We start from the raw sequence: 27,109 nt of genomic DNA, 5'->3' as shown, positions 1-27,109 counted from the left end.
TGGAATTTTTTTTCAAAGATTTTATTTATTTGAGAGAGAGAGCAGAGAGAGAAAGAAAGAGAGAGAACACGGGGGTGGGGAGGGGCAGAGGGAGTGGGATAAGCAGACTCCCCACCGAGCAGGGAGCCCCACAGGGGACTCGATCCCAGGACTCTGGGATCATGACCCGAGCTGAAGGCAGACACTTCACCAACTGAGCCACCCAGGTGCCCCTAGAAATGGAATTTAAACTCAGGTCCAGCCTCATTCCACAGTGCTGGCCCTTGACCTGGCCCTTGACCATTAACCAGATGGGGCCAAGAGATGATCTCCTTCTGAGTCTTTACTTTATGGAACTATGTGACACTAATATAGAGCCCCATTTACTTCCAAGTCTATATTGTCAGATTCTCTGCTCAGGTTATTTTCACATATACGTATAATAGATGTGAGTATAAATTGAATAGGAAAGGGAGTTGCTTTCAAAGGATCCAATAGGATATTTAAGTGCCTCTCAGGAAATTCAGTCTTGCAAAAGCAAAACAGCATTCTTAAATTATTGGCTTTATCTTGTTATGTGACATTGGCAAAGTTCCTGATCATTCATGCAACAACTGTTTGTTGAGCAACTGCTGTGTATCATGCACTGTTGTAAGTACTAGGCATGTAGGAATGGGCACCACTGCTGGCTAACAAGTCCCTGCATAAAGTAGGAAACAAATCCATAAGCCAAGCAGGTTGACAAATAGCGGTAAGGCCGAGGAAGGAAACAAACAGGGCAGCATGACCCAGCGCCAAGGGTGGGAGTGGCTGCTCTGGAGAGTGTGGCCAGGGGGGTCCTCTGTGGGGAGGTGGAACGTGAGCTGAGAGCTGAAGGGTAAGAAGACGCCATGCATCTGGTCAACCGGAGAGCGGGCACGAAGGTGGCAGTCCTCATAGGTCCTGGGTGGAGCTCTGGAGCAAGCTGATGGAGAGGATGAGGAGCTGGCAAGGAAGACCAAGCAATAGCACTCAGAAAGGTAGGAAGAAAAGCAGAGGTCTGAGGGGCACTGAAGCCAAGAGAACTGTTTCAAGATGGCGATGTGGCCACTGCTTGAGAGGCTGTCTCTCATTTGGGATCATGGCCACCACTGGCGACCTTGAAATGGAAAGGTTGTCAGGCTGCATGATGGAGACCAAGCTAGACTGGTAGGTTGGAGAAAGCATGAGAAGTAAAGAAATTGAGTGTAGACAACTTTTCTAAGAAGTTGTGCTATGAAGGTTAGCAGAGAAACGGGGCAGAAGCTGGAAGGGCATTTGGGGTAAAAGCAAGGGGTGCTGGCCGGTCTCCCATCCAAGATGTTCTCTGCCCATTCGTGTCCCACTCTAGGCTCTGGGAGGGGGACCCTTTTGTACTGCATCACCTAGACTGTCCTGCTAGAATGTTCCCAAGCGGGTTCAGCCAAGAGAAGGCAAAGGCAGGAGAGCCCTGTCCCCTATGCTGTCCCCTCCCACATGGCGCAGAGAGCACTATTCCTTCTCCTGGTCTTTCTGCACTAGGAGTTGCCAGCCCTACCCAGTGCTGCTCATCTCTGGCTGCCCTAGCATCCTTGTTTGCTCCCTTAATGTTGTAAGTGGCCCCTTCTTTGAGGTCAGTTGAACCATCTGAGTGAAATTTTGCTTCTTGCCAGGACTCTAACTACTACAGAGGTCTGCTTGCCTGTCTTCCTTCCTTCCCTCCCTCTCTTTCTTTCCCTTTCTTTCTTTCTCTTTCCTTCTTTCATGAAGGGGGATACCAGAACATGTTTGTGTGCAAATGAGAATAACAGGGCAGAAAGGGAGAAGATACAGGAGAAAGCAGGATACTTGCTGGAATGGAGGCCTCAAGCCTGCTGGAGGGGATGGGTACCAGGGCATCTCTTCTGTGGTCACAGGAGGATAGGTGGGGAGCACAGGGCTGTAGATTTGGTCTGATGGCCTCTAGTTTCTCACTGAAGGATGAGCCAAGAGCATTAGCTGACAAGTGCAAGGTAATTGGTAAAGATAGAAGAAAGCATGAAATAGCCATCTCTGGGACTCCTGGGTGGCTCAATCAGTTGAGTGTCTGCCTTTGGCTCAGGTCATGTGGGATCGAGCCCCGCATCGGGCTCCCTGCTCGGCGGGGAGTCTGCTTCTCCCTCTCCTTCTGCTGCTCCCCCTGATTGTGCACGCTGTCTCTCTCTGACAAATAAATAAATAAAATCTTTAAGGAAAAAAAAGAAAGAAATAGCCATCTCTGAGAATGGGAAAATGAACTTTCTAGGAAAGGTTGGTAGGCTTGCCAGGCCTGAGAACTGCCAATTTGAGGTTTGCAGTCATGAATTTAAAGAGCAGCCCGTCAGCAGAGCTGTTTTTCTCCAATATTGTTCAGCTGCTCTGGCACGGGCCTGGAGAAGGTGGAGGGCTGGGTTTTACAAGGGCTGGGACTTCATTAGCCAGGTTCCTCTGGCGGGAAGAGAGGGCCGAGTTCGCTGAGGGGGCTAGCCAGGGACTGGCCGTCATGATGGATCGAGGACTCTCCGTAGGGCAAGGAGGGAAGGAAGGCCGAGCGCAGGGGATAGTAGGTAAATGTGACAATGGGAACAGGTGGGAGGGTTGATGAAGCACAGGGGTGGGGGGAAGCTGGAGCCCACAGTGACAGAGCCGAAGAGTGTGGGAGATTGGTACCAGAAGCCACAGGATGCAGAACACACCCTGGTGGCTCAGAAGGGCAAGGATTTGAAAGTGGAGGAGGGGAAAGGGTCAGGAGAGTAGAGGTTACCCACATCACCTCCTGCCTTCCCTGGATGCGTTTCTCTCCGCCAGGTTGCCTGAAGAAGTACATGGCAACCGGTGTGACTCTAGTCCCAGGGCTAAAAAGGACCCTTCTCAACTTGGCTCTTTCTTGTGACCTGACCCAGAGTGGGTTCTGACCACGTGACACCGGTGGTGGTGATTTCTTCTAGAGTGAGCACCTAAGGCCACACAGGGTTCCTCGAGAGAGGCCCTGGCTTCTTCACCTATAAAATGCAATCCCGGGGCGCCTGGATGGTTAAGCGTCTGCCTTCGGCTCAGGTCGTGATCCCAGCGTCCAGCCCCGAGTCGGGTTCCCTGCTCAACAGGGAGCCCTCTTCTCCTTCTCTCTCTCCCTCTGCCCCTGCTTGTGCTTGCTCGCTCTCTTTCAAATAAATAAATAAATAAAACCTTTAAAGAAAATAAAATGCAACCCATCATTTGTTTATTCAATCACATGTAAGCACTGTTGTGTGCCAGACCTCTCTACCTCCTTTATCTCTCTGGGCCACCCTGGAGGGAGAGATGATTTTTTTTTTTAATTTAAATTCAATTAATTAACATAGAGCGTTTTACTAGTTTCGGAGGTAGAGTTCAGTGATTCATCAGTTGTCTATAACACCCAGTGCTCACTCCAACCCGTGCTGAGGGAGAGATTCTTATACTCATTTTTATAGATGAGGGAGCACAAGCTCAGGGAGGTGAAAACCTTTCCCAAGATCATACAGAATCTGTCTGAGTCCAAGGAGACTCATTATCCAGTCAGGGAAACGGGCAGGGGAGGAACCAAAAATACAAGGTGTGTGCAAGGTTCTGTGGGCATTTGGAAGTTAGAAAGATCGTTTCTGTTGTGGGAGAGGGGGTGGGGGGCTCCATCTCCAGGATGAGTGGAAATGTAGGTGGGGGAGGTAGAGAGGAAGCACTGCAGGCAGAAGTGACAAACTGAGCAAGGTCCCCGTGACATGACACTCCCCGGTGTGACCCACGACGGTTGAGTAAAGGCAGTTAGGAGCAACCGCTAAGCAGGGCTCCTAAGCTTGTCTACAGCCCTTGGGGTTCATGGATACCCTCAAGGGGGCCCCACAAACCCCAGGAAGTTGTTTCACAACTGTGAGATGTGTGTGTATTTTTCTTTCCTGGATAGACACTTTTTATTGTCATCAGATTCTTTTTTTTTTTTTTTAAGATTTTATTTATTTATTTGAGAGAGAGCACAAGATGGGGGAGAGTCAGAGGGAGAAGCAGACTCCCTGCCGAGCAGGGAGCCTGATGCGGGACTCGATCCCGGGACTCCAGGACCATGACCTGAGCCGAAGGCAGTCGCTTAACCAACTGAGCCACCCAGGTGCCCCTGTCATCAGATTCTTTACAATTGGGACATTTGACTCAAAAAAGCCTTGAGTGGCACATGAACTTGGACAGGGCAGCGGGGCCTGGGAATGAACGACTTTGTGGGCCTTCCTTGTTTCAGGAATTCATACTTCACCCTGAGGTCAACGGAGACCCCATGGGGTTTTCTAGCTGGCGAGCCAGATGGGACAGGCCTTAGGAAGCACAGTACAGGTTACTGTGAGCTTTCCTTTCAAAGGAAAGTCTGTTTATAAACTATAAAGTGATGTATCACTTGCTGCTCTGTTCCCAGAGGCTAGCACAAGGCGCAGGGCACCGCCTACTGGGGGGCTCAGCGAATCTTTGGTGAATGAATGAATGAATGAATGAGCCCAGGGAACAGATAATGGAGTCCACCTCTCCAGGGTGACTCCGTGCATTTCCCGGATAATCTGAGGGTAAAATCCATGAAAGCAAAGCTTCTCCTGTACTGCCCTAGGTTCTAAGAGAAGCCTGCCACCTGCCAGTCCTGAGACAATCCTGGGCGTGGAGGTGGGAATGGGGCGAGTGGGTGTGGCCACGCCTGGCTGCAGGGTAAGGCTCCTCCGACAGCGCCCCCCAGTGTCTTAGGAGGGGCAGCGGCCAAGATCGCCCAAACCATTTCTTTCCTCCTTCCGCGTTCAACCCATGGGCTTGTCTGGCATCCTGTCTATTTCTTCCGTATCCTCCTCGCGCACCTGCGCTTGATTCTGCACCTGTGACCTCACTTGGGCCACTGCAGCAGACTCATAACCAGTGCCCCTGCTGTGTACCCCTGCGTCTCTCACATCCACCCTTCCAGTTGTCGGAGAGGTTTTAAAACACTTAAAATTGTCAGGAATGGGGCTTTCTTTGCATGTGCCCTTAGACAGCTATGCTTCTAAAAGCTTGAACACACAAGTCAAATGGGGATCTTGCTAAAATCCAGGCTGCGATTCAGCTGCTCTGGGGTGGGGCTGGAGACCTTGCATTTCTAACAAGCTCCCAGGCGATGCAGGAATCTTGGACCACATTAGGACTAACAAAGACTTAGAGAAGAATCCAAACTTCCTGCCCAAGTCCTACTTTATTGGACCCCTTCCCAGCAGTCCCCCTGTCCTCTCCAACCCCTGTTCTTTTCTGCTTGTGCTGTTGCCACACTGGTTCATTCTGTTCCTGGAGTGTGCCAAGTTGTTCGTACCTCAGGCCATTTGCACGTGATGTTCCCATTGCCTAGAATGCCCCCTTCTCGGAGTTCCACATGCCTGCCTTGCTCCTCCTTATTTAGATCTTAATTCGAGAGCAGTCAGAGAGTGCTTCTCTGACCACTTCAGCTAATGAAGCACCGCAGATCCTGGGGACTAGCTATCAGCTATTAGCTTTCCCCCTTCACACCACTTATCCTTCCCTGAATTTATTCTGGTAATATATTTGCTGACTTGTTAACTTCTGTCTCTACTCTCAGGTTTGTTGCACGGGAATAAGGACTTGGTTTCCTTCGCTTGTCCTATCCCAGAGCCTGGCACATGGCAGCTGCCCTTCTCGTGCCTGCTGGGTCTAAGCATGAACTTGCCCACGCGGCTGCGTGGTGTTGAGACGCACACAGGGTTTTGCAAGCTTTGAAGACTTAGTGAGCCTGTAAAGCAGGTGCCTGAGGCAGAGGGGAGGGGGAAAGGAAGGGGAGAACTCTGTACTGAGGATGCCACAGAGAAAGTCTCAAGAGCCTGGAGATGAAGTTGAGCCTAAGAATCACCACGTAATGGATGAATTCATCAAACCAGGAGAGACTCACTCCGGAGGGTGGGAAAGGAGAGTAACTAACATTAGTTAAGTGAGTTAAATAAGGCGCTTGGAACAGTGCTGCCCATAGTAAGCATTTAACCAATAAATAAAAATAAATACGTCAGACCCTTCCTCTGTGACCCTCGCTTTGCAGATCTCTCTCTGTCCATCCTCACAATATGTAACCTCCATCTTGCAAATGAGGAGAAAGACTCTCTGAGATTAGAGAGGGCTTGCCTGGGGTCAGACAGCCATTCCAAGCCAGAACTGAACACCCCGGTCCCTGAAACAGCTCCAGGGATCCCTGAAACAGCTCCAGGGAAGGTCGTAAACGCCACACTCCCTGTCCCTCTCCCTGCTCTCTGCTGCAACCCAGCACCTGTTACCATCTGCCATAGTGGGCATTCATCCCACTGCTTTCTTCCTTGTCTGTCTTCTCTAGCCAGAATACAAATTCCTTGAGGGTAAGGATTTTTGTTTTGTTCGCTACTGTTTCCCGGAGCCTAGAATAGGGCCGGCCACCTAAGTAAACACTTGAGGAGTACTTACTGAATGTTAAAGGGATGAATGGAGGGATTATTTGTAAAGCCTAGCTTTCTGCATCTCTAAGAGGCAGTTCTGTAAAGGTGTGGCTGAGGGGACCTTCCCGAGCAGGGCGTCAGTGCCTCTGAGATGGAGTGGGTAGGTGAGCAGTCCCTGACTGACTGCTTCCAACAGATCAGAAGGAAGACCGTGTCCATAGAAGAGGGCCGGGCTGCGCGGAGCCTGGCGAGACAGCAGCCAGGGGGCTGGGGTTTGTCCAGTCTCCAGCCCCAACACCACTGCCAGGCAGGCGGTTACTACCCAAAGTGGCCCTGGGGGGAAAATGTGTCAATCAGGCCCCAGTGGCAATTACAGCTCGATGTAAATGCATCAATAGGCACTTACCAGGAAACCTCTTGTGAATTGAGTTAGAGTGAGTCAGTCACTTAAGCCTGGCAGCTCTGGCTGCTGAACAAACAGAGATTCTCGACCAGCCCAGCTGGGACACACTATGGACGGTCCCTGGAGATAGTTCTCTGGGCCCACTGACCTTCCTCTACACCAACGCTTTCAAAGTTCAGGCCCCCAGACCCACGGCAGCCGCAGCAACAGCACCCGAGGACTTGTTAGAAATGGAAATTCTCCAGCCCCATCCTCAAGCCACGGAATCAGAAGCCCTAAGGGTGGGGCGTCTGGGTGGCTCAGTCATTAAGTGTCTGTCTGCTTCAGCTCAGGTCAGGATCCCAGGGTCCTGGGATTGAGCCCCGCATCGGGCTCCCTGCTCCGCAGGAAGCCTGCTTCTCCCTCTCCCACTCCCCCTGCTGTGTTCCCTCTCTCGCTGTCTCTCTCTCTCTGTCAAATAAATAAGTAAAATCTTGAAAAGAAAAGAAAAGAAACCCTAAGGGTGGGGTCCATCACTGCCTGTTACCAAGCTCCCCGGAGATTCTGATTCACACTCAGGTGGAGAACAAGTGCACAGTTCCCTTTCAGGGAAGTTAACTACTCTTCTGTAAGGGCCGTGGGCTGGGCTAAGGTAACAGTCAGGGGTGGGGGGCTTCATAAATACAGAACAGGGAGTCCTGTTTTAAATTAAGTGAGGAGTGGGAAGGGGCAAGAATTAGGGAGGAAGCCTCTTGTGTTTCAGAAAATTGTCAGAGGAGGGGTTCGTTTGCAAAAGCACATTTTAAAGTTATCATAGTTTTGTATTTTAGTTTTGAAATTTCAAATGACATTAAAGGGGGGTTTAATATAAACTGCCACCCAGTACTATGTGTGGAGTTCAGGCAGGAATACAATGCTGGGACCCTACCTCCTGTACAATTCTCATTCTTCAAAAAAAGAGGGAAGAGACAGACAAGACAGACACGGAGAGAAAGTGCCCAGGCCTGGGCTGACCTCAAAGATAGGAGAAACTCAGCACAGGATGTGCCTGAAGAATTCATGAAATGGGTTGCTCAACTTCATGGAGCTCCTGCTGTGGGCCATGCGCTGTGTTTGGCTCTGGCAAGAGGATACAAAGATAAATTAGCCAGCCGCTTCTGCAGCCAAGGCACTTACAAGAGAAAATTCAGAGATACTCCTTCTGGATAGCAGATGTTGGAAGTATGGAATTGTGCGCTTTTGATTAGAGTCTTGGCTTTTCAGTTTAGCCGAGTAAGAGGGCACATGTGAACCCCGCAGGAGATGGGGGGTGGAGGGGAGAGTGCGGGGATGGGTTGCCGCTTGAATGCTGAGGTGGAAGGCATAGACAGGCAGGCACACACAAGCTAGTAAGGGTACTGTGCCCATGTCCACAGTGGGCGTCTGGGGCCGTGGTTAGGAGATCTGAGGTTGGCTTGTAGCAATTACTAGCATTTATCCAGTGACAAATGTGTCAGTAATCAATTTAGGTCCATACATTAACTCATTCTTTATGTGAACCCTAGGTACTGTTATCACCCCATTTTCACTGATGCAGAAACTCAGACACTCAGAGGTGAGCTCACTTTGCCCAAGTCACACTGCTAGGTAGAGTGTGAATTTGAGCCCAGGCTGTCTACTCGGGAGCACTCCAAGCCCATGACAAATCAATGTGCCACCCCAGGCGTCTGGACTCGCCTGCTGGGTTGGGGTGGCGGAGGGATGGGATACTTATTTTGGTGGGTAAATAAGTTCCTGAAGAAAGCCCTGACGTCTTTCTCCAGGCCTGAGCATTCCCTTTGGCGTAGACAATCTCGAGTCCAGTGCTCTGCGAACCAGCTGGAGGACAAGTACTTTAGGCCCCTTCCCACTAGATGGCGGCCCCTAAACCCACATAGAAATTCTGGAACCTCCACTGTCCCCATCTTCCAAGGGTTCAGCTGCGGCTGCAGAATTGCAGGAAGCGGACCCTCCGGGCCCCTGCCCCGCCCCATCCGGGGGTCGTGGGAAGCCCCCAGGCTGAAGGCGGGAGTATGGTGTGGGGGGGCTGGTGGGGGGTGGGTAGGGTGGGGGAGACGAGGCTCCCCCGGCTCTGGGCATCCGGGGGAGGAGCTGGCGCGTAGCAGCCACTCCCGGGGCGCAGGGGCGGGGCGGTGTCGCACAGCCCGAGCCCGCCGCCGAGGGGGAAAGCTCTGGGCCGCCGGGCGCGGGGCTCAGGGCACCGGGCGCGGATTCGGGCCCCGAGGGCGCGGGCCGGGCGGCAGGTGCGCGGCGCGGACTACAAGTCCCAGCATGCCCAGCTACCCTGACCCGGCCCCCGCTGCCACTTAAAAGCTTCAGGAGCCGCAGCCGTCGGGTCGCCGCGCCTTTCGCTTTGCCGCCGCTGCTGGGCGGGCGGGAGCGGCGGGCTCGGCGGCCGGTTGTACTCGCGTCCGGGCTCCGGCTGCGCCGAGGGGCGCCCCTCGTCCCGCCCTCCCGGCTCGCGGATTCCCTCCCGAGGCGCCCGCGCCCCCCGGGCTCCCCGCCTCGGCCACCCCGCGGCCCCGATGCCGAGGCATGGATAGAGCGGCGCTGCGCGCGGCGGCGATGGGCGAGAAGAAGGAGGGCCGCGGCGGGGGGCCCGCGGCGGCCGCGGACGGGGGCCCCGGGGCCGCAGCCAGCCGGGCGCTGCAGCAGTGCGGCCAGCTCCAGAAGCTCATCGACATCTCCATCGGCAGCCTGCGCGGGCTGCGTACCAAGTGCGCCGTGTCCAACGACCTCACCCAGCAGGAGATCCGGACCCTGGAGGTAAGGGGGCCGCGCGCCCGGGAAGCGGCCCCCAGCACCGCACCTCCCTCGCTGCCCCGGTGCACTCCTTCCCAGATGCATCCTGGAGCTCGGGTCGCCCCCTCCTCTCCTTCCTCCACTCGCTGATGCGGCGGCTTGGGGACCCTAGACCAGCTCCTCACCTTGGGCGGGATTTGGGGGGGGAGGGGCGGAGTGGGAACTGGGGTGGAGGCTGGAGGCGCCCGTGGGCGGGGTGGGCTGCGCGCGGGCATCCCATGCTTCCCCATCTCTCCCCCACCCCATTTCCATTTTGCGGGGCTGCAGGACTTATTCTCCCACTGAGTCACACGCTGGACTTTTCCCTGTGTGACTGTGACGAGCAGCCGTGGGCCGGGGTGCCGAGGCGTGGGGGGTCCCCCTGAAGTGTGACCACAGGCCCGCCATTCTCTGTCTCTCTGTCTTCCCCTCACGCCCCGGACTCCGGCTTGTTCCTTCCTTTCCTCTCCTCCAGGATTTTTGTCTGCCGCTTTTCAAAACGTGTTTGCTGAAACTGCATTTTTTACTGTTCAGGCATTTGGTGCTTTCCGTTCGCGCAGCCACAGCATTTCTCTGCTCAAAATATAATTACCCACCGACTCCCCCACTCCTCCTCACACACTGGATTTTGGTTTAGGGAGGATTGTGCTGGGGCACGACGCCTTTGGTGGGAAGATGACACTATTTAAGGGGTTCTGGAGGAGCTGCTCTCCAGTGTAAAGAAGAATATGATCCTCAGGCCCTCCTCCCTCAAATTATAGCCGGGAAGTGCAGTATTAAAAGGATTTGGAAGAACCAGTCAGAAGGGTGGTTGGGTTCTCAGAAAGGGGGAGTCTTCACCCTCCCCCATACACAATAGAGGGAAACTAGTGCATTCCCAACTAGCTTTTGTCCAGAGACTCGAAAGGCTGCGAAATGCCAGGCGCCACTTCATTGCTACCCCATCTTGAAGAAGTGCCTTCTTTCTGCCTCGCACTGGTACATCTAGCCTTTGCAGATCTGGGGATGTTTTGTTTTATTAGAACCTTCATTTCTCAACCTCTCTGCTCCCCACCCCCCAACCGCTTATTGCTGATTGCCTCCGCCAGTCAGTGATTTGAGCACACCAGAAGCCCGAATCCCTGTTTGATCCAAAATGCTTGGGGGTGACTTCTCTCCTGCAGTTCTGTTTTCTTAAGAGCTACAAAACCAGGGACATTGGAAGCATCTAATCAGTGCTGGCTATTCTTCTTTTTGTTCCGGTTGCTATAGCAGTGATGACCAGGGCTTTGCTTAAAAAACAAACGAACTAACAACCCCCCCCCCCCCCCCGCAGCTGTCCCTTCTTGCACGCATGCTGCTGTTTTCCAAGTGGTGAGAGAAACTGGTTTCTTGAACACAGCCGAATGTGTTTAACCAGCAAAGTTCAGTTTTTAAACTGACACAGTAGGGGGCCTGTGTGGCTTAGTTGTCGGAGGAGGGATCATCGTTGGGCAGCATGTGTCTGGTTGGACGGCTGTGTTACTGAGATGAGAGAAAGTTCTCTGTGTGGGCCTCTCTCGGATTGTCCGCTGTGTCGCTCTGAAGAGCTCCTGGTTCACAGAGTGGATACGGGAGAACCAGTTACTGTTTGTTCCCTGGAAATGGTGCCTTGCCCACTAGGTACGCTGACTTTCAGGGTTGTTCGTTTTGGCAAAGGTATGCCATCAGGACACCCAAAGCATCCAGCTCTTTGGATCTCTGGGCTGTGTTTATTCAGAGGCCAGAAACCCACGCAAAGGTCCAAAGGGGAAATACCCAGCTCCCTGTTCTCTCTATTGTGATGTGGATTTGGGTCCACCCCACTCCCTGAAAAGGCAGCACCTGGTTTGTTTTTTGGGATGGGAATTTAGACCCCAGGAACTGGTTCCCTAGGGCTGCCTCCAGCTAGTTTGAATGCGTCTCTTCACCCTGGAGGCCTGAGCCTCCTAACCTGGACAGGGAGGTTGGAGTGGATCTCTTCAGGCTCTTGTGGCTCTAAATTCAGTGGTTTAGTGAAGGGCCCTCAGTTGGGTAGAATCAAACATTTGTTACATATGCCCTTGTTTAAAAATAGTTCTAAAACCCAGATTTACCAAACTGATAAAATGGGGAAGTAGTCAAAGAATTCTGCTGATAGGGACAGTGTGGCGGACAGTTTTGAGTTCAGGTTTGGGGGTCTGTGTGACCTTGGGCAAGTCCCATGACTTCTGAACCTCAAGCTTTCCCATCTGTAAAATGGGGATGAGACCACAGAAACCTGCAGTGTTGCGAGTCTGTAAGTCCGTGTCTTACTACCAGAAGATTCTGCCTATAAACTTTCCCGAGGGAGGGTTCAGTGGCATTCACAACCCAGGCCACCTTCAGGAGAAGGTACTTCGATAGAGCTGGCTCTTGTTTCCTGGAGGTGGGCGACCCAGGCCAGGAGACAGTCCCACCAGCATGTAGTGAGGTAAGCAGGGCAGTGGTGATGTCCGCTCTGGCTTTCTTTTCTGTTCTGCAAGCTCCTCTCCCATCATATTCCAGGCCAGGGCCCTCAGAGACTATGCTTGCAACACTGGATTCCTGGCCTTTGAAGGAAGGGGCTGACCAGAGGGCTTGGCTTACGCAACTGCGCCCGACTTCTCCCAGCATGTTAGGAACCCCAGCACACTCTGGCCTTCGTTCACTAAGTGCTTGCTGGCAGAAACAGCATGTGGGATGCCCCTGGAAGTCTCTGACCTGCTCAGCTGCTGGTGCCCGAGATTGCAGGTTGTGATGATGTGTGGGTGTCAGCATGTCCAGCTGCCCTGTGAGGACTTTCTTTGTGTAGTGGTCCTGTTTGGATTCGAAAGAGTGGAAGGAGCTGGGGTTTTAATGTTTGCCTTCTACCTGCTAGCCAGTGTGCTGGACCCTTCTCAGTCTCCTAGTATTTCCTGGAAATCCACCAACCTTCACCACACAGTTTCTTCTCTCTAGATGGGGAAGGAGGGAGACAAAATCTGAACTCAGAGCCTGAATTTGTAAACAGAGTTGTGAGGCTACTTCATCCTAGCGGAAGCTGGTTCCCTGGCTCCATCAGACCCTCCTAGGGGGTCTGAGAACTCCACCGAGGCAGGATAGAATGTTCTCGTTCCCAGATGTGCTCACGTCGGGACACCTGGCTGGCCTCACAGCTGGGCTTGGAGCCCCAGGCCAGCCAGTTCATTCCCTCATGTATTCATCCTTTGTGGGCCGAGTCTGTGCTGGGCTCTGGGGAGATAGCAGTGCCTCGTGAAGATTCACGTTTAGTGGCATGGTAACTTTGTCCTTTTCTGCCTACCTGCTAGTACTTTCCAGAAGAGGCTAAGGCATACCAAGTTTCCCACCTTGTGCTCTTATAGAGAGAAATCCCTGCTATGCAAGTGACTTGGAGGAAGGAGTCCCCAGAGGATCTTGCCCATGGGCCTTTCTGGAAGGTGACGTTGGGGAGCTGTGGTAGGTACAGTCTGCGTTTTGGCCCCTTCGCTGAGGCGTGGCCCGGGAGCCAGGAGGCGCCCAGGGGAGGACTTGATGCTACTCAGAAGGTCAGTGGGGTTCGCCTTTCACCCAGCTTGATTGTGGGTGACGCAGAGGTTAGAACCCTGCTGTGTGGAGTACCTGAGCTCTCCCTGTGGTCCCAACCCCCAACACCCCCCCCCCCCCCCGCCCCAGAACTGCTGGAAAGGAGAGGGCTGCCCTTCGTCCTCACAGATCAGGCCCTTGGGCTTGCATGAACATCCGTTCACTGGACACACCTTCAGTTATTACTGGTTTGCCTGCTGAGCTAACTGCAGCCATCCTGGCAAGGATTCTGAGATAGGGAGGATGCTCTCCTGGTCTTTGGGGTACACTTTTGAGTCCACTGGGGAGCCAGGCAGGTGAACCGTTACTGCGTCCAGTAACGTGGCTTGCTGAGTGCTTAGGGATCAGGAATATGACCGAACGGTTGGCCAGGCTAGCCTTCTGTTGTTTGGGAAATATTCCCAGAGTCTTGGTGTCCCAAATTATGTCCCCGGCAGAACTATGAGCGAAAGCTGGTTTCCCTTTCCCCACCAGCCATTGCTCCAGAGTGGGGCGTTTCTCTCCTTCTGCTCCATTGCCAGAGTTTCAGCCTCCTGCTGGAGGGATGCAGAGATGGGGCACTGTCCCCTTTGGTGTCTCCTTTTGCCTTGGCAATTTTCCCTGGTGGAACTTGCCCCCGGTGTTCCTCAACGGTGGCCTGGAGAGGGTGCTACCGTTTTCGAGGCTGGGGAGGGCTGGATGGTGCTGGAGGAAGGCCTCACCCGGGTCTGCAGCCTAAGTTCATGTGAGTGCCAGGAGGCTGCCAGTTTGCTACCTGGGGACACTAGTGGGAAGGCCTCCTTCCCCTCTGAGCTGGCCCCACATTCTGGGGAGCTGCATTCCCCACCACAAGTATTCTGGACCTGCCTGCTGGCTGTGGTCTGGAGAGGGACTGCAGAGGGCCTGGTCCTCAGTGGCGGTGTCTGCAGCCGTGGGGGGATGTAGCAACACCTGCGACCAAGCCTCTCTAAGCTGTGCTTTTTAAAAAGTATATATCTTTTTCAGAACAGACGGATTGGAATCTTCTCTCACATTCAGTTCGAAGAGAAAGCCATGTAGGCTTCTTTGGGGTTATGGGAATGGCCTGCCAGCACAGTGGGGGCAGACACGGGACAGAAACAGTCTTGTTCACCTGTTCTGGGTGGAGCACTCTGTCAGGCCCTTGGCTTATATTGCCTTACGAGGGTTTATTCTCATTTTGCAAATGAAGACATCGCAGCTCAGAGGCCTAGGAGACTGAGCGAGTAGGTGCCCGGGCCTGGGTTGCCTGGTCTCCGGAACCTACATTCTGAACTTTGCAACTGCTGCTGGCAGCCATGCTGGCCCTTCTGATCAGGATCGTGGCTGCTGAGCCCTGGAAAGTGGCCAGCGCAGGGGTGTTGGTTGGGTGGCTCCGTTCCCGATGACTGGGCCTGCTGGTGGCCACCCCAGGCTGTGAAGCCTCTGAGCTGGGCTTGGGTCTGCTTCCCTAAAGTGCAGCCCGGCACATCCTCCAAGACAGGTCTGTGATGCAACCAGCTCTGGGCTGGCGTCACTCTGAGAAACGAGAAGCTGCCTGGAGATCAGCTTGCTCATAATTTTTTTAATGGATACCTGCCTTATTCTTTCTGAATAAGCCCTCTGATGTGCAAACTATTCTTTAGCTTTCTACTTTTTACAAAAATATTTTAGAAATACACATAATGGTCTGTGTTCGGTGTAAAAAAGAAAATACGGATGAACAAAAGAAAAAAAAAACACCCATAATGCCACCTCTCAGATCTGGTTAATTCTTATTAACATTTTGCTGTATATTCTCCCAGTGTTTCTGTCCTCTGCATTTGCATACGGCGTGCACGTATATATTTGTAGAGCATACCATGTGCATTGCTTTATAATGCAGTATCTTCTCTCTACATCAGTACACACAGATACACATCATCACTGTTGGTGGCTGCATTGTGTGGTCATACCATCAGTTCATCGAACCAGTCCTCCCAGTGTTGGCCATTCAGGCTGTTTTCTTTTTTTTTAAAGATTTTATTTATTTATTTGACAGAGAGAGAGGGAACACAAGCAGGGGGAGTGGAAGAGGGAGAAGCAGGCTTCCCACTGAGCAGGGAGCCCGATCCCGGACTCGATCCCAGGACCCTGGGATCATGACCCGAGCTGAAGGCAGACGCTAAACGACTGAGCCACCCAGGCGCCCCCATTCAGGCTGTTTTCAAGTCTTGCTTTTATAAATCCTGCTGCAGAGAGTAGCTTCCTAGAAGTAGAATTTTCTGGCTCAAAGTATAGGAACACATGCAAGCCTAATCCTATTCTTTAAAATCTTTAGGGCATAGGGGTGCCTGGGTGGTTCAGTCAGTGAAACGCCTGCCTTCGGCTCAGGTCATGATCCCACGGTCCTGGGATCGAGCCCCGCGTGGAGATCCCTGCTCAGCGGGGAGTCTGTTTCTCCCTCTGCCCCTCCCCCCTGCTTGTGTGCGCGTGCACTTCCCCCTCCCCCCCCACCTCATGCTCTCCCTCCCTCAAATAAAATAAAATAAAATAAAATCTTTGGGGCATAATATATTGCCCCTTCCCCAACATGAATGCCAGGATTTATAATAAAATGTTAGCCTTTATGCATTTACCCCTTTGCGCCTGCATCTGCATCCACCATGAGATGGAGGACTGAACAGGAGACAGGAAGGACATGGTCCCCGAGGCTGAGGTACTGGGTTCTTTGTCAGAAATTATGGGTTCTAGTTTTGCAGCTGCCGTAGCTGAGGTTCTGGGGTATGTGTCAAGGACTGTGGGTTCTAGTTTTGCGGTTGCCTGCAGCAAAGTTGGGAGGGGGCTTGGGCTGACCAATTAGAATAGAAGAGGGAACGTTCCTTGGCCCAAGACAGCAGAGGGGGTGCTGGGTATCAAGTTGGGCGCCTCTGTGCGGTGAGGTCTTTATCCCCAGGAGCTCATGAAAGTCATGCCACTGAGCTGGAGCCTCGTTTTCCTCACCAACCACAAATACTGATCAGATAGCTATTTGGGGTGTCTTGGCAAGAGGGTTTCAAAGGATCTTGGGCTTTCCATCTAGTCCAGCCCTGTCATTGTGCAGGCAGGTGAGGAGACTGAAGGCCTGAGGGGGAAGTGACTCGGCAGGAATCCCATGAGAGAATTAACCATGTCAAAGGGTGGAGGAGGGACTGAGGACTGGGCTGGGATTCAGACCACAGGGGCCATGTAGACTGATGGCAGAAGCCTGCTTCCTCCCATCCTGTGCTGCTGGGGTCCTCCACTTCCAAGAGTTTCCTGCAAAAGCAAGCAGATGGGTTTGCCTTCCCGCCCTGATCACGGTGTCTTGGGGACCCTGGGCAGTGGAGAGATTCTTGGGGAACAGCTTGGGGTATCCTGTGGGTGGGCCCTTTTTTGAAAACCAGCCCAGCCAATGGGCGGGCTCAGTCAGAATGGGCTCTCTGAGTCTTTGAACCTGACTATGTACTTTCAAGGGCTTCTCATCCTTCCACTGAAAGATCCCCTGGGACTTGGGTGCGTGTGAACTTTTACTCCTGTAGGGCCTGCTGTTTGTCTTAAATTTGTGCAGATGTTGCATTATCTGCCACAATACACTGTTGTTGGTTTTAATGTCAAGGTAACATTATAAATGATTTGCTAACACTTCCAGAAGATACAACCTTTTAATCCAATGTCTTTGTGTCTATCTTGGCTTTCTGCCCTATCGCAGACCCCAGGTAGAGATGCAGAGGGGTTCTCTGGGGATAGATGCTTGGATCAGAAATGCTTTGTCATTTGTTCCTAGGCATGACTGTTTTTCATCTGCATCGAAAAAGCCTCAATTTGAGCTGCGGCCACATATAAAACCTATATATTTGTATGCATCTCTATTTCTCTGCCATTCTGGCCTTGGTGGGCAGCAGTGTGCTTTAACTGGGCAGATTGCCTTTCAAAATAATGGAGCTCAAGTATCCTGTTTGCTTGCCATTTTTCTCTCCCTTTTCATTTTTCCACCCACAGAATAATTGCAAGAATGAATTAAGACTTGTGTTTAAAATTAAAAAAAAAAAAAGAGGGGGAAGGAAAGCATACTGAAGTCTGTGGAAAGACCAGCTATGGTTAGGAAAAGTAACTTTTTGCACAGAATAAACTACAGACTCCACTCTGTAACATTGGTGAGGGTTTTGCTTTTCTGGTGAGATAAACTGCTTATAGAGTGGTGGGCTTTCTTCAGCATGACACCTGGAGGTTTTGAGTCCCAAGGGTTTGGTTTGGGCATGGTAGGGCCGGACCAGCTTTATTCATGGTGCATTCAGAGTTTTTACTGGCTGGGGAAAAAGTTACAGGCATATTTAAAAAGTGACTTGAGTGTTCTCCATCATTGGGTGCTGTCTTGAGAGCCCCCTCCCTCCAGTATGGGGCCCTTGAAAGGGCTTAATGCAGCTTTTCCTATACTGTATCTGTGAAAGAGCCCTTCTTGGGGTTGAGAATGTGCCACATCAGCCCTCTCCCTCCTGGAGATTCCTGAAGATGATTAGTGTTTTAAAGGCTCTGAGAAGTCCTGCCACAAGTGTTCCCAAACTTATTATTTATCCAGGGCTCTTTATTCCACTGAACATAGTTGGGGAAATACTTCCTTAAGCCATGAACAGGGAAAGAGGCAAGAAAGTGTAGCCTTAGTTTCAGCTAAGCTTTATGTTTTTATGGTGCTGGGGTCCCATTTGAGATTTCAGTTTAAATCAGGTGGGTTGAGGAGAGGTTGGTGACTCCCTAGACTTACCAAGCTGTGTGGGGTTGCCTTTTGTCAAGGGAGGTGCTTTCCAGAGGGAGGCAGAGTGTGTTGTAGGCACCACACTAGCACTTAATCCTTCCAAGTAGGTGAGGAAAGCAGGCCCGGAGAGGTCTGGGTGCCTGGAGTCCTTGCTCCTGCCCCTGGCCCCGCAAGCCAGTTAGCCTGGTGTCAAGGGCATGCTCACTCAGGGTCTACCAGGAACCTCGTGACCTTGCTGGTGGGCAGAAAACAATCCAAGAGAAATGCAGATGGCTGTGGGTGTGTTTGAGCCTGGGGCTGCTGAGGGCAGGGGAAGGGCTGGGCTGCAGACAAGGAATGCTTTTTAAAACAAAAAAGGAAATGCTGGCTCAGAATGGAAAGGAAAGGAAGCAGCTTCCTGTTTCTCCTGCTGGCTTTTTGAAAGGAGGAGCGCTCTCTAGCCCCTTGGCCAGTGGAGGCCTGGGTCTGCCGGGGCCACTCTAGGTACGCTGGACGCACTATTCTCACACCACTGCCTGAGGTCTCAGAAGTAGAGGACTAGTTTTGCTCTTTTTCATTTTCTCCAGATTACTGATCAAATGGATGCACAGTTAGTGAGTATCCGTGGATGTATCATAACAGCTGACTTTTACGGCAAGCTTACTCCATGCCTGGCCCCCCTGATAGTAGTTTTATGTGCCACTTACTCCACCCAGCAACCTTGTGAGGAAGGTCCTATTGTTATCCCCATTTTACAGAGGAAGAAACTGAGGTACAGAGAGGTTAAGTGACTTGCTCAGAGGCACACAGCCAAGGAGAGCCCAAGCTGTGACTTAAACACGGACAGTCTCAGTGACCTGCTTCTACTGCCTGCCTTGCGTTTGCAAATTCCTTTCTCTTCTTCCTGAAAAATCTGTTGGCATAGAATAATTTTTTAAGACTCTGGTGGCTTTGTTTGGGATCCAGAGGGCAGCCCCAAAGCCTGGGCCAGGCCCTGGTGATTTTTAGATGAAATGCCTGGGTTTGAGTTTACATGTTTTGAGAACTCTATTATGGAACTGTTCAAACATGTACAAAAGTAGAGAGAATGGTAGGATGAACTCCCACATAGCGATCCCCCATTTTCAGTAATAACCAGCTCTATCCCATCTTGGGTCATCTATGGCATTTGCCCTCTAAGTAAGCCTGGTTTTGGGAGTGGTGGCGCTGGGCGGTTGGTTGGCCTTAAGAAAGCACAGTGACTCGGGGAGGTCTTCTGGTCCAGCCCTCTGCCTCCGAGCAGAGCTGTACCTACCCCAGCAGGCGGGAGGAATCTCTATACTTTTTCCCATGAAATGACTGTCTCTGTTTCCTCCAGAAGCTTGCTCTGGCTTCTAGCAGGGAGGCCATGCCACCAGCTAAGCCAAATCTCCTGCCTGCACCTGACATCTGTTCTCAGATGATGAAGTCCAGGAATGGCGCATCGCCTTCCTTAGTCCTACCACTGCACTGTGGGCCACCACAGCCCGCGGTCACACTGTGGCGGTCCCCATTTCCAGCCCACTCATCTCCCTGACTCTAGTATCTCCTCTTCTGTCTTTTCTCTTGCTTTATCCACATACCATGAGATGTCTGTTTTTCAGCCAACATTTATTGAACACTGCTAAGTGCGGGCCCAGGGAGAAGAGTGGGTGAGGAAAGGCAGACCCAGTTTCCAGAAGCTCCTGGCTTGCTTGTCCTTAAGGCTTCGTGTCTCACGGTTCTGCTCCATCCTTCCTGATGCCTGGTCTTGCTGACAACCCTCTGGCTTCTTTTCTTTGTGCTTTCTTGCCCCCCAAAAGGTGGTTTCCTTTGTCATTTTGTTTTGCTTCTTGCTGTATTCTCACAAGCATTTCTCAGGTGCCCTGACGCTTTTTTGCTAGCTGTTTCAGATCTGGATTGGCCTCCCCAACACAGTCATGATCGGGAAAGGACAGTCTTGAGCACTAAGGAGGACATGTAGGGGTACGGTGAGGACCTCAGGGTGTGCATGGGCTCTGGGGGCAGAAGGTCACGTACACGTCAGGACTCTTCTTGCTAGCTCTATGACCTTGGGCAAATTCTTTAGCTTTCTGAACCTCAGTTTCCTTGTTAGTTAAAAGGGAATAGGAATAGGTTTCTTTTGGACTCCTGTGAAGTGTTGCTGAGATAAGGAAGGTGGGTTGGACAGTGCCTGGTACTTAGAAGGGATTCAGTACTTTTTTTTAAAATTTATTTGACAGAGCACAAGCATGGGAAGTGGCAGGCAGAGGGAGAGGGAGAAGCAGGCTCCCTGCTTAGCCACCCAGGTGTCCCTGGATTCAAAACTTTTTAACCTCCTCTCAGCACTGTTTGGTCATTTTAATTGCTGCATGATATTCCATCCAGCGGACATGCCGTAATTTGCCAAAGCATTTCCCCTATTATTGGACATTTCGGTTGTTTCCAGATTTCTGCTATTATAAACAATGTGACTGTAATCATCTTTGTACAGGCGACTTTATTTTTGTTCCAGTTCTGAATTCATTTCCTTGGGATAATTCCCAGGAATGGAGTTATTGGGTCAAAGAGCCTGGATCCTTTTCGTGATGGGAATGCTAAACTCTCCATTTTATGCTTTTCGAATGATAGCTATCTTAAAAATCGTACTCCTGGGTACATATCTTGTTTTTTTCCAATCTTCTTGGCCTCTGTTCTTCTCCCCCATTTTTTCTTTATTTTTATTTTTTGGCTTTGTTAAATCATCCCCACCCCCTTTCTGTCTTTTTTGAAAAAAAAACAAACAAACAAACAAAAAAACCCCAGATATTATAATTGACAAGTAAAATTGTAAGATATTTAAAGTGTGGAAATCTTTCCCTATCCTGAATTTGCTGTTTATTTCTCCCTTCTGTCAATTCATTCAGTGACTGTTGAGCATCTCCTATGTACCAGGCACTGTTTTAGGCCCTAAAAAGAAGCAGTGAGAAGACAGAGCGATTCCTTTAGTGGGAATAGAAAGACCAGAGCCAGCAGACAGGGAAGGGAGCCTGGGAGAAAGGAACCTGGAAGTGGGTGAGGGTGATGGGGTCGGGGAGAGGGTTGCTGCTTTAGCTTGGGTGGCCAGGAAAGGCCTCCTTCCCAGAAGTGACATTTGAGCTGAGTCTCGAACAGATGAGAAAGCAGCGGCCTTATGAAAACCTGGGTGAAGAGTATTCCAGGCCGAGGGACCAACTTGTGGAAGAGCCTTGAGACAGAAATGAGCCTGGTGTTTTCAAAGACAGGAAAGGAGGCCAGCGTGCCAGAGGTCAGTGGGAAGTGGTGGTCCATGAAGACCCTGGTTGGCCGTGAGTGATGTGCCCTGAGGTCAAGGATGTAGGCAAGAGTTTGGAAACAAGACTGTTTCCCTGGAGTTGGACCATGGTAAAGAACTCCTGTAGTAACTCAGTAGGTATTGCCCGCCAGTTACATGCCAGGCAGTGTTCTGGGATACCAGAGTAATAAGTAAAGAGTAAAGAAAGTCGGCTTCTCGGAGGAGTTTGTAGATGAGTAAACCACTAGAAGGTACTGGTGAGGGTGTGAATGAAAGCCCGTCGGGCCGCATAGTGACTCATCTCTACATCCTGAGGTGTGCAGGGACTTGGGAAATGTTTCTTGATTTGAACCAAGCTGGGCTGTGTGCCGCCAGCCTTCGCTCTGCTAACTGAAACTCCGTTCTCTCCTGTGAAAGGCCTGGCAGCCTCAGCCTGCCAAGGTGGGGGGTGGGGGGGGACCCTGGGCCTCTTGCAGGGGGAAGGGGCCCTGAGAACTGAGGTTGCCAACTCAGAAGTGGGGCTGCTGATACCAGGTATGAGTATCTAGATGCCACTTATGGGAAACAAAGCTGAGAAATAGACATGGGAAACCCCCTTCTTGCTGAACTACTCTGCCTGGCCCCATCCTTCCCAGACCAGGGGCTCTGACTTGTGAGTCTTTTTGGGAATATAGACTAGAGGACACTGTGCTTTTCAAGGTTTTCTTCCCTTAGGGGAGAGCAAAGAGATGGGGGGCGGGGCAGTGAGGTCTGAGCAGATGGTCTGAGATACACAACCTCGGGGCAGCCTAGAATATATTCACTTAGTGAGCTGTGACCCTGTGGCAGTTCCAGACACTGGGCCTGTGGAAGCTGTTGGCTGCCATTTTGTCTGGAGGAGGCTAGACGACTCGTAAGCTGTAGGGTGCTCTGATAGCATTGAGTTGGGGGTCAGCTTTGACCAGCTCCTTGGGTTTCTAGTCTATGAGTTTATTGCCAACTGGGAAGGGAAGGCCAGATCCTAGGAATATGGTTTCTTGGGCTCCCCATGTCCTCCTCCCTCAGTAACAGCTAACCAGAGGCAGACTTGCCCAACTTTAACAAATCAAGCTTTTTACAGATGTTCTCTCTGTTAACTCTTCAGTAATGATAACTTTACTAGCCCACTTTGTGGATGAGGAAATAAGGCCCAAAGTCACACAGTAATTGGTGGAGCTGGGGTTCAAATCTAGAATTGTCCGAGTTCACATTCGTGTTCATTTCTCTGTACCCCTCCGAAATCTGCTTGACCTTGGGTCTTGTCTGGAGCAGAGGGGTCAGAAAAGGCTTTGGTAACACCCGGCGTTTTGGAAGAACTAACGCTAGGTGGAAAACAGTTTGAAAAATCTCTCCTTTTCCACACCGTTTGACCTCAAAGTTGTAAAGAAGACAGATGAGACCCAAGTGGGTGGAATCCAGATTAGCAGGTGACCATTTGCAGCAGAAAGGAGGCACAGCGGGAGGTGGATGGCTCCTAGTGGGGAGGGAAGATGGGGAGAGGAGCATCCTTGTGTGGGGGAGGTAGGGGGAAGCGGGTTCACAGCCAAGGCTCTTACTGAGTCCATCTCAAAAAATCTGGCTTCTGTTTCAAAAGCGCTCTGGTTAGAAAGGCAACGTAGTGGGTCCCATTTGGGCCTGGTGCGGACGACTTGTAGGCACAGTTGTATCTCAAATGGTGGTGGTGAATTTCAGGAGAAAGAATGTAAGTCCCTGGGGAGATTCCCTTTGGTGGCCCTGACGCACCCTGGCGCAGGGGACAGAACAGAGTGAGGAAGAATCCATTAGCAAATGGAAACTTGTCTCTTCAGGGGATAGGAAACTTTTTATGTGTGGTTGGTCTGGTGGTTTATGAGGAGAGGTGAGCAGTAGAGACAAAGCGCTGGGCCAGTCTTGCAACTGCATCTTTGATAATTTTGAGAGTTTTAGGAAGTAGTTAAAAAAAAAAAAAAAAAGTAAAAAGAACCCAAAAGCCAAAGATATCATTTCTTCCCCATACCTGTGAGTGGCCGGCCACGCGGGGCTACGATTTGCCACGTGACTGGTGGAAACTGGTTCGTTTGCGCCCCCCCACCTTTGGTCCCTAGGCTTCTGACTCTTCTTAGAAGGAGACTTACGTGGCCTCAGATGACCAGCCCTTGTCTTGGGCATCTCACAGCTTAAACTAAACTTCCTCTCAGGCCCTGTTTGGTTTAAGCAGTTTCCTGGTCTGGCAGGATTTGTTCGCTTAGCGCCCTGCTCGTCAAAGCCCCAGGCCCACTTGTCACAGCTAACGGGCCTCTGTCACCCGGTGGCTGCCGAACTAGGCTGGGCTTGTGTTCTGAAAGTCACACTTGCCCTTTCTGAGGAAGAGGAGCAGGAGTGGGCTCCTGGGGTCCACTGCCTGGGCTGGCCGCTCCTGCTCCTCTTCCCCACTTTAATCACAGGCTGGATTTCTCTCTCTCTTTTTTATTAAAGTAAATTCTCGGGACGCCTGGGCGGCTCAGATGGTTAAGTGGCTGCCTTTGGCTCAGGTCATGGTCCCAGGGTCCTGGGATCGAGCCCCGCATCGGGCTCCCTGCTTAGCGGGGAGCCTGCTTCTCCCTCTCCCTCTGCCTCTCCCCCTGCTCATGCTCTTTCTCTCTCTGTATCTCTGTCTCAAGTGAATAAATAAAATCTTAAAAAAAAAAAAAGTAAATTCTGCCCCTGATACAGTGGTCGAACTCATGATCCCAAGATCAAGACTCCCATGCTTGGGGCACCTGGGTGGCTCACTTGGTTAAGTGACTGCCTTTAGCTCAGGTCATGATCCTGGAGTCCCGGGATCGAGTCCCGCATCGAGCTCCCTGCTCAGCGGGGAGTCTGCTTCTCCCTCTGACCCTCCCCCCTCTCATGTGCTCTCTCTCTCTTTCTCTCTCAGTCTCTCTCTCAAATAAATAAATAAATAAATAATCTTTAAAGAAAAAAGACTCGCATCCTCTACCGACTGAGCTGGTCAGGTGCCCCCACAGTGGGTATTCTTGGTCTTGTTCTGGAAAGCTCTGCTGGCCTGTACAGCGCTGCTCCTGTATTTGGATAAGAGGCTGGGAGGGTGAGCAGCACCTTGTAGGTAGGAGCACAGATTCTGGGCACTTGACGGCCTGGGTTCAAGCCCCACCCCTTTCCTGGCTAGCTGTGCATCCTTGGGCAAGTGGTGTAACCTGTCTTAGCAACAGTTTCTTAAAATGGTGATTATAACAGGATTGTTGTTCACAGTAAGCGAGATGAGCTGTGCAAGGTACGATGCCTGGCGCAGAGAAAGAATCTTTTTATATTTGTTTTTTCAGCAAGTATTTAATTAGTGGGTGCCCCCCCCTCACCATGGGCTGGGCACTGTTCTAGACTTGGGGAAATAACAGTTAACAAAATGGGCAAATATATCAGCTTTGTAGAACTTTGGTTTCGGTGTTGGGAGATGGTAAGACAGTAAGCGAGTAAGTAAAATAGATTGATAAATTGTGACTGTGCTGTGGAAACCGTGAGAGCAGGGGAGAGCGCCAGGGGCAAGGGGTGATACAAAATTTTTTTTTTCTTTTTAAGATTTTATCTACTTATGAGAGAGGGAGAGCACGGAGGGGAGGAGCAGAGGGAGAGGGACAAGCCAACTCTGCACTGAGTGCAGAGCCCAACGCGGGGCTCGATCCCACGAGATCATGACCGAAGCCGAAACCAAGAGTCAGACGCTTACCCGACTGAGCCACCCAGGCAACCCCAGGGGTGGTATAATTTTAAGCGATGGGTCAGGATGGCTTTGCAGAGAAGGTAATACTTGAATAAAGAGCTCAGAAGGGTAGAGAGGAACGCCACGGGGATACACCTGGGAAAGAGCTTTGGAAGCTGAGCACCAGCCAGGGCAGAGGCCCAAGGGAGTGAGTTGAAAGTCCTGATGCACCTCCAGCTGGTGCCCTGGGCAACTCCCAGGGAGGTGCCACGCTCGGGGGAGCCCAGAGCCTGGCACCTCAGAGGAAGGAGAGATGAGACTGGAAGGCTGTGAAGGGTGCCAGGGCCATAGGTGGCACTTCAGCGGCCTTGCGTCCATCCTGTAGAATCCTCTAAGGATTTTGAAACTCAGCCCTCATTTCTTACTACAAAATGGAGTTTGGGGATAGTATACGCACTAAAGCTGTTCCCAAAAGCTCTGTTGCTGACCTTCTGGAAGCGTACTGGGAAGCGGGTCCTGTTTCTGACGCGAGGGTGGGCAAGCTCAGCCGCTTGTATTCATCCCACAAACCTCCACGGAGCCTCCATGAGAGTGGATCGTGCCAGCAGGGATTTCTCTCCGTCTGTAACACCAGGACAATAGATACTCTCTGACTCGATTCATCCCTCCAAGGGAGCTTATTCTAAGGCAGTTACTCCGCAGAAAAGAAATGCAACATTTATGAGGTTATGTGCATTATCTGTAATACAAAAAACCCCCCAAAAAACAGATGTCTAGCGGCAAAGGGATAGTTAAACAGGCCGTGGTAGAGCACACGATGGGTTATTATTGCACGGCTGTTCTTAGGAAGACGGGGTGGCAGCATGACCATATTTATGATTATTACGTTAAGTGGAAATATACAGAATGCAAAATTGCATGTGCGCAGCATTTGTAGTTATATAAACACATGTAAAACTATATCTGCCCGTGGAAAAATCTAGAAGACAAATGCATTGTGTGTGTGGGGAACTGTTTTTGGAATAATTCCTTTATTATCATTACTATTTTAATTCATTCATTTATTAAGGTAGTGAATGTTTGAGGGCCTGCCACCCTTGATACGGTGGTGGGCCTGACCTGAGCCCCCGGGCCCGAGGTCCCACTTGGCTCAGCCACCTTCCCTTCTCAGTGCCCTGGGACAGAAGGCTAGCAACGTGGTTTGATGCAGAGCTCAAACCTGCCGGGGTAAAAATGAGTCTTGGTCCTGCGCTTTTCCCCAGGGTGTTCAGGCCTTTGTTGAGCCGGTCCTGGATTCAGCTGAGAGGCAGAGGAGTTTCCAGAGCTGCCACCCCTCCTAAGGGTAGTGAACTATTCCCAGCAAGCAGTCCTGCGGGAGCAGAGCCTGCCTGGCACCGAGAAGCCTTCCCGGGTTTGGGGGATGTCCCAGAAAGGACAACCACTGTTGTGGGCTCTGTCTCTAGGTGCCAAACACTCAGGTGGTAGACCTTGCCTGTGAGACACGGTCCCGGGAAGCTGGTGGTTGGCTCAGAGAGACTCTTGTGGAAATGTTGGACAGCCACTTAATGGTGCTTGCTGCCCACACTCTGAGTAAAGTGCTCTGGGTGTTTGGATGATGGATGGAGGTGAGGAGGAGGACATTTATGACAAAAGCAAACATTGATTGAATGCTCTCAATTCTGGGCTCTTAGCTGGGACCCAGAATACCACACCCCGCCGGTCTTTCCAGCCGCCCTGGGAAGTTGGTGAGTTCTCACCACCGTTGCATAGGAGGGAACAGAGGCCCAGAGAGGTGGGTTAGCCTCCTGAAGTCACAGCGATGGGGACAGAGGGGAGCCAAATCAGGATCTGGCTGACTGCCCAGCCCAAGCCTTTGCATTTTCTGTGTCACAGCACGCTTTGGCTCCACAGAGACAAGTGTCACCTGTGGACCCCTCTCTGCCTCCCACTTCCACTCCCCATCCGTTCCTCCCAGAATGCCATTGCCTCTCCCCTTGGCAGCCCCTCCACTCGGCACACCACATGCTTCCAGGACAGCCTTCTTTAAGAAGTGTGATTAGAGCCCTTCTGCGTTAAAGGAAGGATTTCCTGTCTCTTTAAGGACAAAGACTGTGTGTGACCTCTTCATCCAGAAGTTTGAGGGCCCTAATACAGCGCTTGGCACATCGCAAGTGCTGAGTAATTAAATGAGGATGTATTGTAATCAGTGCTAAATTAACCT

General features: G+C 51.4%; 1 protein-coding gene across 2 annotated transcripts in view; it reads left to right on the top strand.

Moving 5' to 3' along the window:
* The first annotated feature begins 8,987 nt into the window (after positions 1-8,987).
* KSR1 (kinase suppressor of ras 1) overlaps positions 8,988-27,109 on the top strand; it is a 145,477-nt gene continuing 127,355 nt past the window's right edge. Inside the window, exon 1 of one of the 2 annotated variants that reach the window (XM_045889449.3) lies at positions 8,988-9,606. In XM_045889449.3, coding sequence (XP_045745405.1) covers positions 9,376-9,606 — 231 coding nt within the window. In that variant the 5' untranslated portion in view covers positions 8,988-9,375. The remainder of the gene's footprint in view (positions 9,607-27,109) is intronic. The other variant, XM_045889453.3, reaches the window with a different exon arrangement.

Source organism: Mirounga angustirostris, unplaced genomic scaffold (genome assembly GCF_029215605.1).
Source record: "Mirounga angustirostris isolate CCGP_5_RB_7025 unplaced genomic scaffold, mMirAng1.0.hap1 SCAF_17, whole genome shotgun sequence".
Lineage (NCBI taxonomy): Eukaryota > Metazoa > Chordata > Mammalia > Carnivora > Phocidae > Mirounga > Mirounga angustirostris.
This window is presented reverse-complemented; position numbering and strand designations above follow the sequence as displayed.